The 17076-nt window shown below is 41.3% G+C and overlaps 1 protein-coding gene across 5 annotated transcripts in view; it reads right to left on the bottom strand.

Annotated features, from left to right (window-relative positions):
* Window positions 1–17076, bottom strand: part of RTN4IP1 (reticulon 4 interacting protein 1) — a 49916-nt gene that overhangs the window by 21045 nt on the left and 11795 nt on the right. For all 5 annotated transcript variants that reach the window (XM_032858241.1, XM_032858243.1, XM_032858244.1 and 2 more), the window contains 4 exons: window positions 16034–16185; window positions 15149–15217; window positions 14114–14238; window positions 2097–2145 (listed from right to left, as the gene is read on the bottom strand). In XM_032858241.1, coding sequence (XP_032714132.1) covers window positions 2097–2145; window positions 14114–14238; window positions 15149–15217; window positions 16034–16185 — 395 coding nt within the window. The remainder of the gene's footprint in view (window positions 1–2096; window positions 2146–14113; window positions 14239–15148; window positions 15218–16033; window positions 16186–17076) is intronic.

Genomic DNA, 17076 nt, shown 5'->3' on the forward strand with positions numbered 1-17076 from the left:
TATGGTCACCAGGCTGCAGAAAGGGCCTCTCCCTGCATATTGAGGGAAGCTTAATCAAGCCCTCTTCCCAGGAAATCAGTGACATATTTGACCATAACGGTGCCGTCCTGTTCCTGGAAGCTCAGGGCACTGTTTTGTTTTCTTGTTTGAGAATTCATATAGAATTTTATAAAATTCATATAAAAACTTAAAATTCAACACTTCAGCAATTTTAAAGTGTACAACTCATTATGTACATCACCATGTTGTACAACACCACCACTGTCTAATTCTAGAACATTTTCCTCAGCTCAAAAATAAACCCCATGCCCATTAAGCAGCCATCCCCTCTTTCTTTCTCCCCCAGCTCCTGGCAACCACTCATCTGCTTTCTGTCTCTACAGATCTTCCTCCAGAGAGGATATAAATGGAATCCTACAAAAGGTGACCTTCTGTGTCTGGATTCTTCCACTAAGCATAATGTTTTGCAGGTTTCTCAGTGTTGAATCATGCATAACTTCATTCTTTTTCATGGCTGAGTATGATTTCACTAATGCGTAAACCACATTTTGTTCATTCATCAGCTGACAGGCATTAGGGCTGCCTGTACTCTCTGGCTGCTAGGAATACGGGTATCACTATGAACATCTGTGGACCAGTTTCTGTCTGAACAGGTTTTCATTTCTCTCAGGTATATACCTACAAATGGAACTGCCAAGTCATATGGTAATCCTATGTTTGACATTTTCAGGAACCGCCCAGCTGTTTTCCGTAGCAGCTGCAGCATTTTACATTCCCACCAGTGTGGTTGAGAGTTTCGGTTTCTCTACCTCCTGGTCAACATTATTTTCCTTTTTTTTTTTTTTTTTAATAGCCCTCCTAGTAGGTGTGAAGGGAGAGTCCACCGAGGTTTCGATTTGCATTTCCCTAATGACTAATGACACCGAATACCTTTCTGTGGGCTTACTGGCCATTTGTATATTTTCTTGGGGAGGTAGTCTATTCAAGTGGTTTGCTAAATTTTTAATTGGGTTGTCTTTTGTTGAGTTGTAAGAATTCTTACCTATTCTGGATGTTAGACCCTTATTAGAGAAATGATTCGCAAAGATTTGATCCCTGTAGGTCATCTTTCTCCTTTCTTGATGGTGTCTTTTGATGCACAGAAGCTTTTAATTTTGATAAAGTCCAATTTATCTGGTTTTTTTTCTTCTGTTGCTTGTGCTTTTGATGTCATACCTAAAAATCTGTTCCCAAATCCAAGGCCATGAAGATTTACTCTTGTTTTTGTCTAAAAGTTTGATTGTTTTAGCTCTTATATTTAGGTCTTTGACCCAGGGTTATTTTTCACATATGATGTGAGGTAGGGGTCCAACTTCATTCTTTTGGATGTGGGTATCTAGTTATTTCAGCACCATTAGTTACATTAAAAAGACTATTCTTTTCCCTATTTAATGGTCTTGCCATCCTAGTTAAAAATCAATTGGCCATAGATACAGGTTTTTATTTCTGGATGCTCAATTCTACTTCATTGATCTATATGTTTATATTTATGCCAGTATCACATTGTTCTGACCACTATAGCTTTGTATTAAGTTTTAAGATCGAGAAATGTGCATCCTCCAACTTTGCCCTTTTTAAAGACTGTCAATTTGGGGTCTTCTTCAATTCCATATGCATTTTAGGATCAGCTCGTTCATTTATGCAAAAAGGGCAATTGTTATTTTGGTAAGATTGCACTGAATCTGTACATCATTTTGGTGGAACACTGCTATCTTTACAGTATTTTGGCCACTGCATTTTTACATACATTTTAGAATCAACTTATTCATTTCTACCAAACTGCAAACTTCCCATCCACATGCACTGTCCCCAGCCTTCCTCCCTAAAAGACTTCCTACATTTGCTAGAGAGGACAGCCACAAACTAACTCATATATTAAACCACTGGAAAGGTTAATGCTTACTTCTATGTTAGGAAGTTCCCTCCTTAGAAGAGCAAGCTGAAATTATAATGAATTTACTGAACTTTTCATGAAAAAATTATTTCTCATATGTGAATTTATAAACTCATGGAAATACTCTTTCTAGTCATAAGATTAAAAAACAAAACAGTCTTACCTGTATAGCAAAAGTACCAACTCCACCTGAAGCACCCAAGATTAAAACACTGCAATGCAAAAGAAACTACAATTAGGGAAAATATTAGGTCAACATAACTGGATAAACACATAATAGGTTTTCAACATGAGCTGGCTCAAAGATAAATAATCCCAAAAGCAAATAATCATTCAGCTTCCGAAGATTATATGACAAAAGAATTTTCATTTTAGGTTCACCAAGAATCTATAAGTGCTTAAAGCTAAACATTCTATGAACTCTTTACCAAGAATACCAAATACCAAAAATACCAACATATCACATTTTTTTTTAAGCTGTGCAAACGGTTCTTGGTAACATCTGCCTTACAATTTTTCCAGGCTAAAATTACCACAGCTTTCTCTATAGGAGGGAGCTCTGGGATCCTTTTTTAGTGTGTTACAGTGGATTCAGTAGCTCTCTAAGAAAAATCACATTCCTGACCACATTCCTGCCAAAGTGGAATAAATGTCTTTTGTTCAGACATGTCCCGACAAGCTCATCAACTTTCATAAATGGAAATCAATCTTATCCTCAATTTGGCTTCCTGTTGAAACAGATGAATCTGTCCTATCAGCACAAGCAACCCTGGGTTCCGGGTTTTTACTATGTCTGCTTGTCGTAGGTTTCTTTTCCCTCTAGACCAACGGTGTTCGGCTTAGAGTTTATGGATGAGTTGGGATGGGGTGCATGGTGGGGGGGGGTGTGTGTGTGTGAACCCTCTGAACTTGTGAACTGAATCTAATAACATGCAAAATGTGGTGGGATTCTGCAGGCATGCACTAGGGATCTAGCCTAATTTTCCCAAAGAAGTACGGGACCCAAAAGAGAATCACTGCTTTAAGTATTCTTACATTTTCTTCTCAAACGAAGCCAGAGCATCAGGGAATTGCTGATTGGAACTGCATAGTTTCAGGTCCCTAGAAAATCACTAGTATTGAACTGCACTTTGGTGTTCTGCTACCCACCCAGAATGAGGGACATTATCAAACGTGTTCGATGTTTGATACCACATTAGCTAAGGAGATACTGTTGAGAGAATTCATTTGCTTTGTAAGTAAGCACAGAACAACATTCTTCTAAAGACTACGTGGTGGGAGTAGCTGAGTTTCTATCTGTCACTGTAAACTTCATAGCTGCTGCCTGTGGGTCCCCCTCCCCCTCCCTCTCTCTTCGCCCCCATCTCCTCAGCTCTGTACCTCAGTCACTATACTCCAGCCACACTGGCCTTTCCTGCTGCTCCTGGAAGGTGCCAGACAAGCCTTCCATGTCAGGGCCTTTCAGAAGGATTTCCTTTGTCTGATTTGCTATTCCTCACATATCCTCAAGGCTCTCTCCCTCACTCCTGTCTGCTCTCTTCATCTTACCTTCTGTTCCGTTTTATTGCCACTGATACCGTCTAACAGCCTACATCATTTTACTATTTTGGGAGTTTGCATTCCATGCCTCTCCCACCACACTTAACACGCCAGTTCTGGGTTCCTATCTATTCAGTCCCAACCCAAAATGACTTCCTCTCTCGCAGCTCATTTCCCTCTTTGACTTGGTGGCTAGAAGGTGCAGAGAATTTTGCCACCTATCTCTAGCAAGTGCACAGAACCTCGGGACATGCATTCTGTCTACAATCTTAACTCTAGTTTCATTTTGTGTTCTCTGTTACCCTCAAATCACAGAAGGTTGTTGTCACCCTTTTAGATCTTGAAAGTTACTAAAATTTCTGAGCCAGCTGTTCCCTTTGAAATTAATACACTAAATGTAATTAAAACAAGTCTCCTTGTAAATTGTGTTCCTTCCAGAAAAAATTACTTTTAATTTTCAAAGAATTATAAATTGCCCAGAATGGGAAAAAAAATATAAAGAAGAACCCTTCTAAAATCCTTCGATTCATACATTAATAGCTTGAGTATTTCCTAAATGGGAATAGTGGGCAGGAAGCATTAAAACTGCCTCACAGATATATCCAAAAATTAATTCATCCAGTGGCGCCTGCATGGCTCAGTCGATTAAGGGTCTGACCTCAGCTCAAGTCATGATCTCAGGGTCCTGGGACTGAGACCTGCATAGGGCTCTGCACTGAGCAGGGAATCTGCTTCTCCCTCTGCCCCTCCCCCATTCATGTTCTCTCTCTCTCTCTCTCTCTCTCTCTCCCCCTCCCTCCCTTCCTTCCCTCCTTTCCCACCCTCACTCAAACAAACAAAATCTTTGGGGCGCCGGGGTGGCTCAGTGGGTTAAAGCCTCTGCCTTCAGCTCAGGTCATGATCCCGGGGTCCTGGGATCGAGCCCCACATCGGGCTCTCTGCTCAGCAGGGAGCCTGCTTTCCCCTCTCTCTCTCTGCCTGCCTCTCTGCCTGCTTGTGATCTCTCTGTCAAATAAATAAATAAAATCTTAAAAAAAAAAAACCAAAAAAAACAAACAAAATCTTGAAAAAAAATTAATTCATCCATGAAATATTCTACTCTTATTCTGGCCCATTCCTACTTACAGAAATGTAACAAGTCAAGTCATTTAAATCCTTCACAATCTAATCCTTATCTCAATTCTGACGTCTCACCATTTTCTGAAAAGAACTCTCCATCTCAGTCACCCTGGCCCCCTCACTCTTATGACCAAGTCCTGTGCACACTGGCCCATTTCTCAGGCTCCCAGATGCCTTCACTGCCTGGCGAGGTCTTCTGGCACTTGAAGCCAAGCCCCAGCTTTCCTGCATAGCACCCCAAGAGCACGCCAAAGCAGGTGTCGGTGCCATACGTTGTTAACTTTCACCCGTATGCTTGCTTCTCAAGCTATTCTGGAAGGCTTTGAGGGCAGAGACCTCCTAGTAGGCCCAGGACTAGGCACACTCCCTGGATATAGTCGATGGCTGATGTTTCTTGACTTTAAAATTCATCTGAATCAGCATTTTCTCCTGCAATCAAGACAACAACTGCGACTACCCTCAAGTGAGGGAATCCCCGGGCTGTTTGGAAGACTGCGTTAAAAGTTCCTCCAGTGAACAAACATCTGAAATTCATTTCTACTTCTCTCCCTGGGAAGGCTGGATTAAGAGGACAGCAAATATAATGCTGCTTAAGGATCCAACTGCCAGATACATCTCCAACCTTATTATTGTCATTCATCGCTTCCCCCTAACTCTGGATCCAAAGCACCATCACTCCCCCACACAAAAAAGCAAACATGTCTTACAGCCCTGCTTGGCAGGAGTGGTTCCACAACGGCGGCTTCAGTTCCCGTTGGCGCCGCTTGATGGCGCCCCCCAGTGCAAAACGGGCAGGACGCAGGCCCACTGAAGGACCACATGAAAGACGTGCAGACACCGCCTTCTCTGGTCCTGCAAACTCCATGTTTGAGGCAGATTCAAGCAGGGCCTGCACTTGTCTTCAAAGAAAGTCCCCAAAAAGGGACAGCAGGCAAAATGAATTTTCAAGCCACAATAGGTGGGTTAGTCCTCCGTGGTCGGAGGTCCTGTGGCTGAACTAGCTGTTCTCGTACTCTTCAAAGCACTTCCAGCACAAAGGGAAAATAGCAGCGCTTGCTTACCCTGCTTACCCCCAGTGGCCCTTCACTGAAGTGCTATACAGTGGAAATGCTTTCTACCCAGCTTGCTAGAACGGTCATCCTGTATATTCAGGCCTCACTGAAGTAGAGGTCTATGCGCTGGAGGGAAGAATACTGCTCATTGTAGACAGCAAGTGCCCCGGAAATACCCTACTTGGAAAAATCACTGTGATTCAAAATTGCCAAGCTTTTTAATCACATTCCTCCCTTACTTCCCAAGTTCACATGTGCATCAGTGGGATTTGGACTGTGACAGATATACAAAATATGGAGAAAGTGGGAATAATTATTACACTGCTTAGGCATCCTGAAGCCTTAAAATTTGATTTTCTCTGTCACTTCTGCCCAATCTCTCAACTCTACCTAAACATACATTAAGGTATTAACTCTGGTGGCTTCTTTTCCATTACTGAGTCACTTTTTACTTAGTATTTGGGCACCTAAGTGCCTCTACAATCACACCATCAGTATTCCAGCCATAAGAGGCAAGGCATCAACACCCTGGCTGCCTTGCAGATAAAAGAGACGAAACCTACTACAAAACAGTCTGAGATCCAGAAGTAAGGAATAATCTTTCAAATTTCTATACCTGGCCTAGCCCCAGAAAGAATGTCAGAGCTAGATATCTAGAGACCTGGGTTCTAGTCCCAACTCTCTAACTGAATCTGCGGGCCTCATACTCATCTCCTATGAAATGAGCATCACCCCAGGAGTTAGTAAAAAAGGAAAGTTGGCATTTTCAATCTTATTTAAGCTTATATATACTTTCCCTGTCTTTCTAACACAGACGTATATGACCTTTAGGATTCCCCCTAGACCATGTACTTGTGGGAGGAAAAAAGTCACATTGCAAGATTAGAGTACCCTCTATTTAAAGTCCTAATGGAAGGGGCGCCTGGGGGGCTCAGTCAGTTAAGCGTCTGCCTTTGCCTCAGATCATGATCCAGGATCCTGGGATTCAGCCCCAAGTCTGGCTCCCTGCTGAGCAGACAGTCTGCTTCTCCCTCTCCCTCTGTCCATCCCCCCACTTTTACACTCTCTCTAATAAGTAAATAAATAAAAATTTTAAAGAATTTTATTTATTTGACAGAGAAAGAGAAAGAGTTCACAAGCAAGGGCCATGGAAGAGGGAGAAGCAGGCTCCCCGCTGAGCAGGGAGAACAACGTGGGGCTCAATCCCAGGACCTGGGATTATGACCTGAGCCAAAGGTAGCCGCCTAACCGACACCCAGGCGCCTCAATAAAAAACCTTTTAAAAATAAATAAATAAATAAAGTCCTAATGGCTCAGAAACAAAGAGGAGTTAAACATGGCTAACTCTTCCATAAGTAGAAACAAATGGTCTTTAAAAACTAAAGAGGATGTTAAAAATATATTAATTTCATTTTTAAATTTCTCATACTACTTTTAAATTTGGGGGAAAAAGGGGGGGGTGAAAGATAGCAAAGTATAACATAATATGCTAAGTTTACTCCCTAAAGTGAGTGAGAAACTTCATCTGAGCAAGTAGAATAGAACTATAAAACAAACCAACGGACACTTGGCTGAGATAGCCTGGATTTGTGTGTCCCCTCCTAAGCCTCTGTAATTCATGTACACATTCCCCAATTTGCAGAAGAGTTCATGTGTGAATTAGTGGTTTGGAACTTTAAACACATTTTCCCATGAAAACAAAGCTATTTATGTATGTTGGCTTGGTGCCCAGGGTAGCCGTTTATTAAGGTTTAGTAAACCCACAGTGGACCAAGAACCTCATACACAGTACAACAATGATTCTGTGGGAAACAAATTCAGAATTTTAACCAGGAGTACTGGGAACACATCTCCCTGAACAGGACAACCAGCGGGAACCATACCAAATCACTGGTTCCTTCATTCTGGTGTAGAACAGAGAAGAAAGGAAGGCAGAAGGAAGGATGTTTATGATGGCAGTAACAGGAGGGATAAGAGACAGAAGAAGCATAGTCGGATTTACCACGGAACTGACAGGGTTCGGGACACACCACCCCGAAATACGGCATCTTGGCATACTGAGTATTTTAGGGTAAAGGAAGTTGAGAAACAGCATGTACAGGAAGACTTCTGACCTCCTGCGCTGAAGCAGGTCGTAAGACCCTCATGTGAGAGGGCGGTCCTATACCTGGAGGACAGGGATATCCTTATCTCCAAGACAGAAGGGTACAGTGAAGAATCAGAATGAACAGGCCTTGCTAAATTTCCCAGTTGACTATCCTTAGCTCATACCTTTTTTTTTTTTTTTAAAGATTTTATTTATTTATTTGACAGACAGAAATCACAAGTAGGCAGAGAGAGAGGAGGAAGCAGGCTCCCCGCTGAGCAGAGAGCCCGATGCGGGGCTCGATCCTAGGACCCTGGGATCATGACCTGAGCCGAAGGCAGAGGCTTTAACCCACTGAGCCACCCAGGCGCCCCAGCTCATACCATCTGATCACCTTTTTTTTCTTTTTGGAAGACATTTCACTCTTCATCAAATATAGCATAAACACAGGCTTAACCACTTCTTCAGATCCTCCTTTCCTTATGAAGGTCTCCCCAGCACATAAAACTTGTATTAAATAAATCTGTGGGATTCTGCCTTTTTAATCTGTCTCTTGTTACAGGGGACCCAGGCAAGAACTTAGAAGAGTGGAGGAAAACCATATTTTCCTTCCCTGCTCCAAGCCTTTTACTTACACAAAGCCCTGAGAGGAGCCCTAGCAAAATACTTGCGTGAACATAGATTTTTGTAAAATTTGCAAAAGATATGCTAATGAAGGATGGCAGAATATGCCATCTTTGGCATAAGGATTATTTTGAGCTGAAGGCAGCGAAGAAGAAGCAGATACAAGAAAGTCCTGGGCCCTCCTGTCAGCCTAAAAGCAGGACATCAATTGATAAAAGGTGTACCTCCCCTCCTAGCTACCAGGAAGGACAAAGGTTAATCCCCGGAGATAACTTTAGACCCTCATCAGTGGAAAAGGCACCAACTTAAATCTGTATCACAATTTTTACCTTGCATTTCCCGGCAACCTCTTCACAACTGGCCTTCCCTACCTGTGCCTCGTCTTTTGTCTTTAGCTAAAGATGGTATTTTTGCCTGAACTCTAAGCTACCCATTTGAGGGCCTCATCTTCCCCAGGTAGCTCATGTAGTACCTGAGGTACACATGTTAATAAACTTCTGGTTTTTTTCTCGTTAACCTTTATTACAGAGGTCTCGGTAGAGAATTCAGAAAGGGAAAGGGAAAATGATTTTCCTTCTCTATTAACCACAATCAGTTAACATTTCTGTCTCTTTCCATTTCTACACCCTCCATTACGCTGCCCCTCGTGACAAGTAATAGTAGATTTGGTGGGAGGGAAGCGGATTTGGAAATACAAATGCTTTGGGTTTAGTGGAAAATACTGACGTGGGCCATGGTCCTTTCTGAATAGAGTTAAGTTACCACAGGCTGCCTGGCTTAAGAATGCCTTCCAGGAATATTCCTGCTTCCCACTGAAGTGACACAACAAAGCATCATGAAGTTATGGTCTTATTAGGATAAGACTAAGTATCATGGTACTTAGCACTAGATTATACAAGCAGTGAAAGAGGAAAATGGTTAAACAAGGTTTGAGATACATAGAACCTCAAGCTTGTCTCCAGAAAATTCCTCCAATTATGAGACCTGTAAAAACTTAACAATACGCCACTAATAAAGTTAATTCCTAGATCAGGAGCTACAACATGGAGGCTACCCCAGGGGCCTAGCCCACGTCATAAATCTCAACTTAAGTCGGTCTGCACTTAACACCCATCACAGTCCTCCAACTCCGCTGTAGCCAGCTTACCTTACCCTAGAAAACAGGCCAGGCTAGCCTTATAAGGAAATCACGGACCTCCTAGGCAATCATGCCATTTCCCTGCTGCCTCTTCTAATGCTCTGTAAAACTCGCTCTTGCCCAGAATCCCTCAGGAAGAGTGTTCCACTGCTTGTGAGGCTCTGTGCTCCGCAATCTATGCATGTTTTTCCCTCGAGTGAAGGATAAACGCATCACTACATGGTATTATTTTTGTCATCTGATACCACCACATGGAAGACATCAACCACAAACTACTAAATGAGGGTTGGCAATTACAACCTATAAGTATTTTAGGCCTATTCACTGCAGAAGAAAACCTGAAATGCCTTGAAATCTGACAGCCCCCATATTAAAGGAACTTGGAAGACATTTTCCGCCCATTTGACAGCCTTCCTAAATTTTACATGATGAGAACAAGGAATTGGTTTGTGGAAGGAGAGGCAGCGGAGTTTGGAAAGGGTCAGGTTTTGGCTGAAGGGAAACGCCACTTAATGGACATTAGCAATCCAGAGGACTTGGTGTCGCAGGCAGGAGGTCTTGTCTTGCCCCAGTGGAGTTTAAAACACAAAGGGGATGTCTTACTGAAACTCAGCAGAGAGGCTAGGGTGAGACACCAATCTGCAAGCTGCCATGGTAGGAACAGGAATTGGGAGCGGGTGAGAGACCTCAGGGAGTCAGAGAGCCGTGGTGGAGCGGACACGGGGGGATGGCAACAGTTAAAGGCTGGAGAAAAGAGACGGTCCTCTAAAAATTACAAGAGATGGTCAAAAAGGCAGGAAAGCCAAAGGAGTCTGATATCCTGAAACCATGGAAAAAGTGAGTCTTAAGGAAGTGGTCAGCGGTGCCATATACTTCAAGGAGGTGACACGCTAAGGAGAACTGAAAAAGATCATGGGGTTGGCCACTTAGTCACTATGACCCAGCGGGGCAGGGGCACAGCTGTGGCTTGCTGGGAAGGCTGGAGGTTAGGTTACAGTGCCCCAAAGAGCAGAAGGCTTCTGAGCTTCACAAGATAGTACCCTAGTCACCCAGAAAGCTCATCTGTACACCACAAATTTCCAGGAAAGAGTTTTCTACTAGTGCTTTAACTGAGCCCTCCTGGGGCCCCAGCAAAACAGGTCCAGATGCAAGACTCATTTGCATCACACTGGCCAGAGCCTCCACACTCCCTCTCCTCTTCCTCCCCGCCAGGCGATTTTCTTCCTGCAAGTAAACTGCTGACGCTTCGGTCTCCTTCCCCCTACCTCTCTGACCATACCACCCACTCAAGTTCAAATGAAAACCCACAGTCCACAGGGGCAGTGGGAGCAAACAGTGTGTGGAGAAACAGGTGGGTGGTGGGGCGCAGAACAGGCAGAAGGCAGCTAAAGGAAGGAAGCTGTATTATAATTATCACGGAAGCCCAGCAGTTGGGGGAGGGCGGTAAACCCAATGATTTCAAGCTGGAGCCTGTCCAATTCTGTAACAGAATTAATTAGACACCCAATTCACAATTACTTGACAAAATTTTACTGTCATAAAGACTAGTCTCAAATAAGAAACAGTGAAAAGCATTTCTAAATTCACTGCATTGAGTTTCAAGTATACACAATTTAAGAGTAAAATTTATATGGTACAAGAGGAAGGGTTCAATTTCCAACACTTTCTAATACTTCTGTCAAACAGAGTGAAGTACAACTTTCCCAGTAAAAGATGAATTTCAGGTAGATCGTGAAATATTCAAGATGTACCACGACACTACCAATAAATATAACCATCACACTAAACTGCTTTCAGAAAGTATCTGGTGTAACCACTTTTTAAAACATTTCTATCATCTTGAGAGCCCTAGGTTATCTAGGTTTCCAACTTAATAAATCAAGAAGAAACTATGGATGGGCTGCTAAGAAAAAAATCATTGCATCTGACATTTTCTAGTGATATCAAAGTGTGGGCAAAAATGACTTTATGTGACATCAGTATGAAACTATCACCTTGGTTAATGATGCTCAGTTATTGCAGAAATCCAATTATATAACAAAAAAGGAAAAAGTAAACATTACCTTAGAAAGTAAGCCTTACCTTAGAAAGCTTTGTTTTAATTTGAAAAAGCTGTTTGTTACAAAGAAATCCTGTAAATTCTTCCAAGGTGCTGATGGGTGTTTCTTTCTTTTTTTTTTTTTTTAATTAACTAGTTAGAAAAACAGACTATTAGCCCTTGTTAACAAACACTGACCTGCTTTACTGCAGACTAAAACATGCCTTAATGTCAACAGCTAAAAGAAAGAGAATAACTATGCCTTAGAGAAAGCAAAATATGTTCCACCATTCACCATGAATAGTCAAACTGAAAAAAGCCACTTTGAACACTGGAACTGCTTAGTTTATGTATAATAAAATCCCACTTTAGTCCTAATTTCCTCCTGTAAAATTTTTTTAATAGTATTTTAAGGTGCTCACACCTCTCATTTGATTCCCACAAATAAGGAACTGGGAGAGGTAGACTATTATTACCACCCAAAGGCAGTAACTTCAGGCAACAGATTTCCTAGAGCACCACAGGCCAAAGCTCTCACAGCCACTTAGAACAAAGGCATTCTACAGGTCCGGTGAGAATGCAGAGATTCAGGATATGAGCCAGTGTAAATAGGAGCCATTTACAATGGATCTCGCTTCAGTTTGGTTAATAGGTGGCTAAAGAAATGAACACCCCCAATTCAAAACACTATGGAACTGCCTTACAAAGGATGAAACTTTCTACTTCTCAAAGCTCCCCTAACAACCTTACACTGTCCTCCGCTCAGTACCCTGGAGGAAACTGCACAGACCCCAGAAATGGCATAACCAGGGTCACCTTATGAGTCAGCAACAGAGAATAGGACCACGTGTTCTAATTCCCTGGTTCCAAGCCATTATTGCTTAAACAGAAGATAACACAATACCAAAGACTGACCCACAAGGCCAACAACAAAGTAGGGATCCACGTGCCTAAGAAAAGACAACTAGAGCAGCTTCTAAATTGTTTTCTTCCAGGTACTAGAAATGAACAAGCCTGGAGAGCCCTGAACTGGCAAAAGGAATGAGAGCTGTCTAACCACAGCACACAGATGGTCGTGCAGGCATGGGAAGTCTAATGTTTTAAGGAAAAACAAAACAATAAAGCATCAATGTCAATGCAGAGCCTACCATAATAAAGGTCTGAAAACCCTGAATTCTGCAAGGTTATTAATGAAGACAGACCATTAGAAAAAGCTATGTGTCCAGACTAATTTAAACAAAGTAGTTGACCTAAACGGTAACTTCAGAAGCTTAAAAAATAAACAGGGTTGACCTTTAGAATAAATATTTACCTTGAATTCTACAATAAAGGCTCGCAGCTCATTAAATGAATCATCTTCACACTGCTTTCAGAAATACAGTTATTAAGCTTTCATTAAATTGAAGCCTTTGTAGCCCAACACATTAAATGTGAAGTGTAAGGTTTCACAACAGTCTAATTATTTTACCTGCGCTAATTCGTAGTAACCAAAATACTCGTCTTATTAAAAATTGACCTATAGATTTCTCTCCTTTATCACAATCATTAAATGGTTCTTGGCACCTTGTTTTCTTGCCAAAAAATAAAATCAGTTTCCCCGATCATGCCAACTCTCTAAAATTCGAAGAATGCAAGCTCACCTCTATTGAGTGCCTTCCACGGGCCACAACGTGTGCCACGCCACTAATTTTACTTGTGTTTTCGCATTTACCCCGTAAAACAAAACTCACAGAAGAAAAGTGACAGAGTGGGCCCCTCAGCTAGAAAGCAGCAGAATCTGGATATGGACTCAAGTACACCTGACACATTCCTACTCACTGTGTGTTGCTACTTGAACAGTAAAGACCTTGAAGCACAAAAACTGACCTAAAGGATGCCAAGCAGGAAGCCTACGAGAACTCAAGAATATTTTTGTTTTGCAGTCCCTTTCTATCTGGTCTTCACAGAAATCTGAGAGTCAGAGAGCAAATCCTAGCAGAGGGGGAAAAGCACCTTACAAAACATATAAGGTGATGACGCTTTAACCTTTTTAAGAATCTAATCAAAGCTACGGGTCTTCTTTGCAGAAATTTACATACAAACGTTTGCATTATTTTACCAAGTTCCGACTCCTGGAGTTCCCCTACATGTTTCCATCTAAAAATTCCCATTTGCTTGGGCTAAAAGTCAACACAATGAGGTCGAGAGAGTACTAACTGGGGGCGCCTGGGTGGCTCAGTCGGTTAAGCATCTGACTGTTGGTTTCCGCTGAAGTCATAATCCCCGGGTTGTGAGATCAAGCCCCACGTCAGGCTCTGTGCTCAGTGTGCAGTCTGCTTGAAGATGCTTCTCTCCCTCTCTCTTCCCCTCTTCCTCTGCACCCCCACCCCTAATTCAGGCACTCTAAAATAAATAAATCTTTAAAAAGAAAAAAAAGTACAAATTGACACAAATAGGAGTTTTTTTTGGAGATTGTTTTAAATGTTACCACAGCTCTGCTCATGCAACTGATCTGAATTTTAACACTCTTCTCACGAATCTACTGCAAAGAAAGACCTTAACAGAAGGAAAGAAGGGAGGTTTAGAAACCACAATTGATAGTTACCGTTTTCCTGTGCAATTCTTGTCATTCAGGCCGCCAACCTTGTTTATAGCAGACCAGGCTGTGAGAGCCACATACGGCAAAGAGGCAGCTTGAGTATGAGTGAGTGATTTGGGCTTGAGAGAGACCTGAATTTGGAGACAACAGTTAGAAATAAGCAATGATGAGCAAACCTATGAAGAAACACAATTAAGTATATTTATCTGCATAGGAATCCAACTTCTTTCACTGATTTCATAGATATGCCTATAACATTCTGCCAGGTTCAGTATTCACTGCATACCCTACTCCAGGATTATCCCTAAGGAATATTCTCCTAATGACTCAACCTGCCTCACAGAGGTTCAGTAATATTTTATAGGCTACATTATCAGATAAAGCTGCTTAATTCTTCATAAAGAGACCACATTCAATAATCCCATTAGTCCTGACTATACCCAGAAATAAATCCAAATAAACCTTGAGCCCTCATAAACACATTCTAATTTGTTTTTGAGATCAGCTGCTTCCTTCACTCCCATTTAGTGGAAGATAATCTTTCCAGACTTTCTCTAATCTCAGTAATACCCCTTTTTCCCTTCCTGCCCTCCCTTCTGTAGCCAATTTCCTCACTGTTAACCCCTTTCTCTCTATTCAAATTGTCAGGCCACCTGACTATACTTGATGAGACTATTTTTAAAGTTATTTGAAAAAGCCTGCTACTCTCATGCTTCTGTTGATGATTAACCGGTATGCTCCATTTGGTATATTTGGTTTCAACTGCTTATTCTGGGTAAAACTGAGAAACACAGCAGGGTTTCTAGATCCCACTCCAAATCCCTGCTCTGGGAGACAAAGAGCCGCTTTGGCAGGCAGTGTTACTAAAGGACATCAAATACTTTTTTACTCTTTCAAAAATTCCTATTCTCTATCTTAGCTCTTTCAAAACTACCCATAAAACACAAACCCGATGCGAAAAGCAACCAGTTATTTCAGAGATATTTGTCGGTCTTTGTTTATACTTTCTAATGGCATTTCGGCACAGAGTCGGGGAGTTACCTCATTCCCACTGACTACAACAAACTCTGACAGGGTGCCTTGTTTCCAGGGAGGAACTGCAGCCCAGACCTGAAACACACAACTTCATTAGAAACATATTTTCTGACCGAAGCTCAGCATGAGGGCTTTCCCCGACACAGACCCCGACACAGACCCCACCCTGCAAAAAAGCACAAGTCAGCAACAGGCCAGGCCAAAGAGTTATTTTCACTTAATACAAATGTAGTACTTAGTAGGATTCTGAATTTGCCAACTCAAACCACATTGGAAGCAGATGCTAATAAATCCACTGTATCTACGGACAACTTAGAGTAGTGGTAAGAGCCCAGTCTCTGGGGCTTGAATCCTGGCTCCAGCACTTTCTACGCAGGACTCTTTACAGCTTGGCTTTCTCATCTTGTAAACTGTGCCTAACTGTACTTACTTCATAAGCTTTAAATGTGTTCTTTTATGACAAGCAACTAGAACAGTGTTAGCTATCATTATGAGCTCAACTGTAATTTCTTGGTATAAAAGTTCAAAGTGACAAGTGACAGGTGATTATACCAAACTTTAGCTATTTTAAAACCATCTAACCCATAAGGTAGAAATTGTCGTTTAAAGACTTCAAGAAAAAAAAAAAAAGTCCCAGTTCTACATATTTTAAAGTCTTAAAATTCTTAAACAGTGGATTTTAAAAAGTTCAAGTATGGTCAAGCTCTTTTGGAATATGTATATTGGAATATGTATATTTGGAATATGAATATTTTTCACTATTCACTATGAATAGTGAAAAATGTAACAACAGAACAAAGAAAATGAAGGTTCTAGCCTTAAAAGGTCAAGGATACATTTACTTCCAAAAGCAACAAAATGAAATCATATTTAGAAAAGGAGTTAACTCACTTCATCTCCTGGCTTGAAGTACCTCACATCGAGTCCACATTCCATCACCACACCAGAGACATCCCGACCCAGAGTCAGGGGAAATTCTTCTCCTTTGGTTTTAATATGTAAAGGATCACGTTTTATATTTAAAGCCATAGCCCCATAACCACCTGTGAAATACAATTTATCGGTTTCCTCCAAAACAATGAAATTATTTAAAAACCACTAGAGAGTTACATGCCAGATTCTATCCTCAAGATGTAGATTATAAAATAATCAACCTCACAATTTTTTTTTAATCATCGCACTTGAACCCACAAAAACAAGGGATGTTGTTCTTTACAAAGAAAATTACTTGGAAGGTTATAACCATTTTCAACTAAAGCTACCACTGCTCAAAATGTTTTTGAAATTCCAATTCTGAAGTTGCCTTCAGACCTTTTGGTATTTCCTTATATAATTTTAGTCTTTGAAAATGGTTTCTTTTACTCATTCATGAACTTTTTTTTTTTAATCCATTATTTGAATAATTGATTTTTTTTTAAAGATTTTATTTATTTATTTGACAGAGTTCACAAGTAGGCAGAGAAGCAGGCAGAAAGAGAGAGAGGACAGAAAGCAGGCTTCCTGCTGAGCAGAGAGCCCTATGTGGGGCTCTATCCCAGGACCCTGGGATCATGACCTGAGCTGAAGGCAGAGGCTTTAACCCACTGAGCCACCCAGGCGCCCCCATTCATGAACTTTTAAACAACAAAATTGTTTGGTGCCAAGTCTAATGAAAAAGATAAATGATAAAGCTGTTTGAAGTCAACAAATAGTATCAAATACTATACCCATGCCTAACATCGGTCTAAGAAAAATGTTCCCCATATCTCCCAAAATGCTTCTAGAACATCTCTGAAATTAGTGCATATATTAGTGAGTGGGGGAAAAAAAAACAAACCATTTGCTACCTCTATTCTGATATGTCAAATTAACTGCTTTATTATACATATTTTTAAAAATATTTACATAAATATCAGTTAAGTAGACCTGAAGACATTCTAATCGTAACTTCTTTG

This window comes from Lontra canadensis, unplaced genomic scaffold (assembly GCF_010015895.1).
Source record: "Lontra canadensis isolate GAN:19392208 unplaced genomic scaffold, GSC_riverotter_1.0 scaffold14, whole genome shotgun sequence".
Lineage (NCBI taxonomy): Eukaryota > Metazoa > Chordata > Mammalia > Carnivora > Mustelidae > Lontra > Lontra canadensis.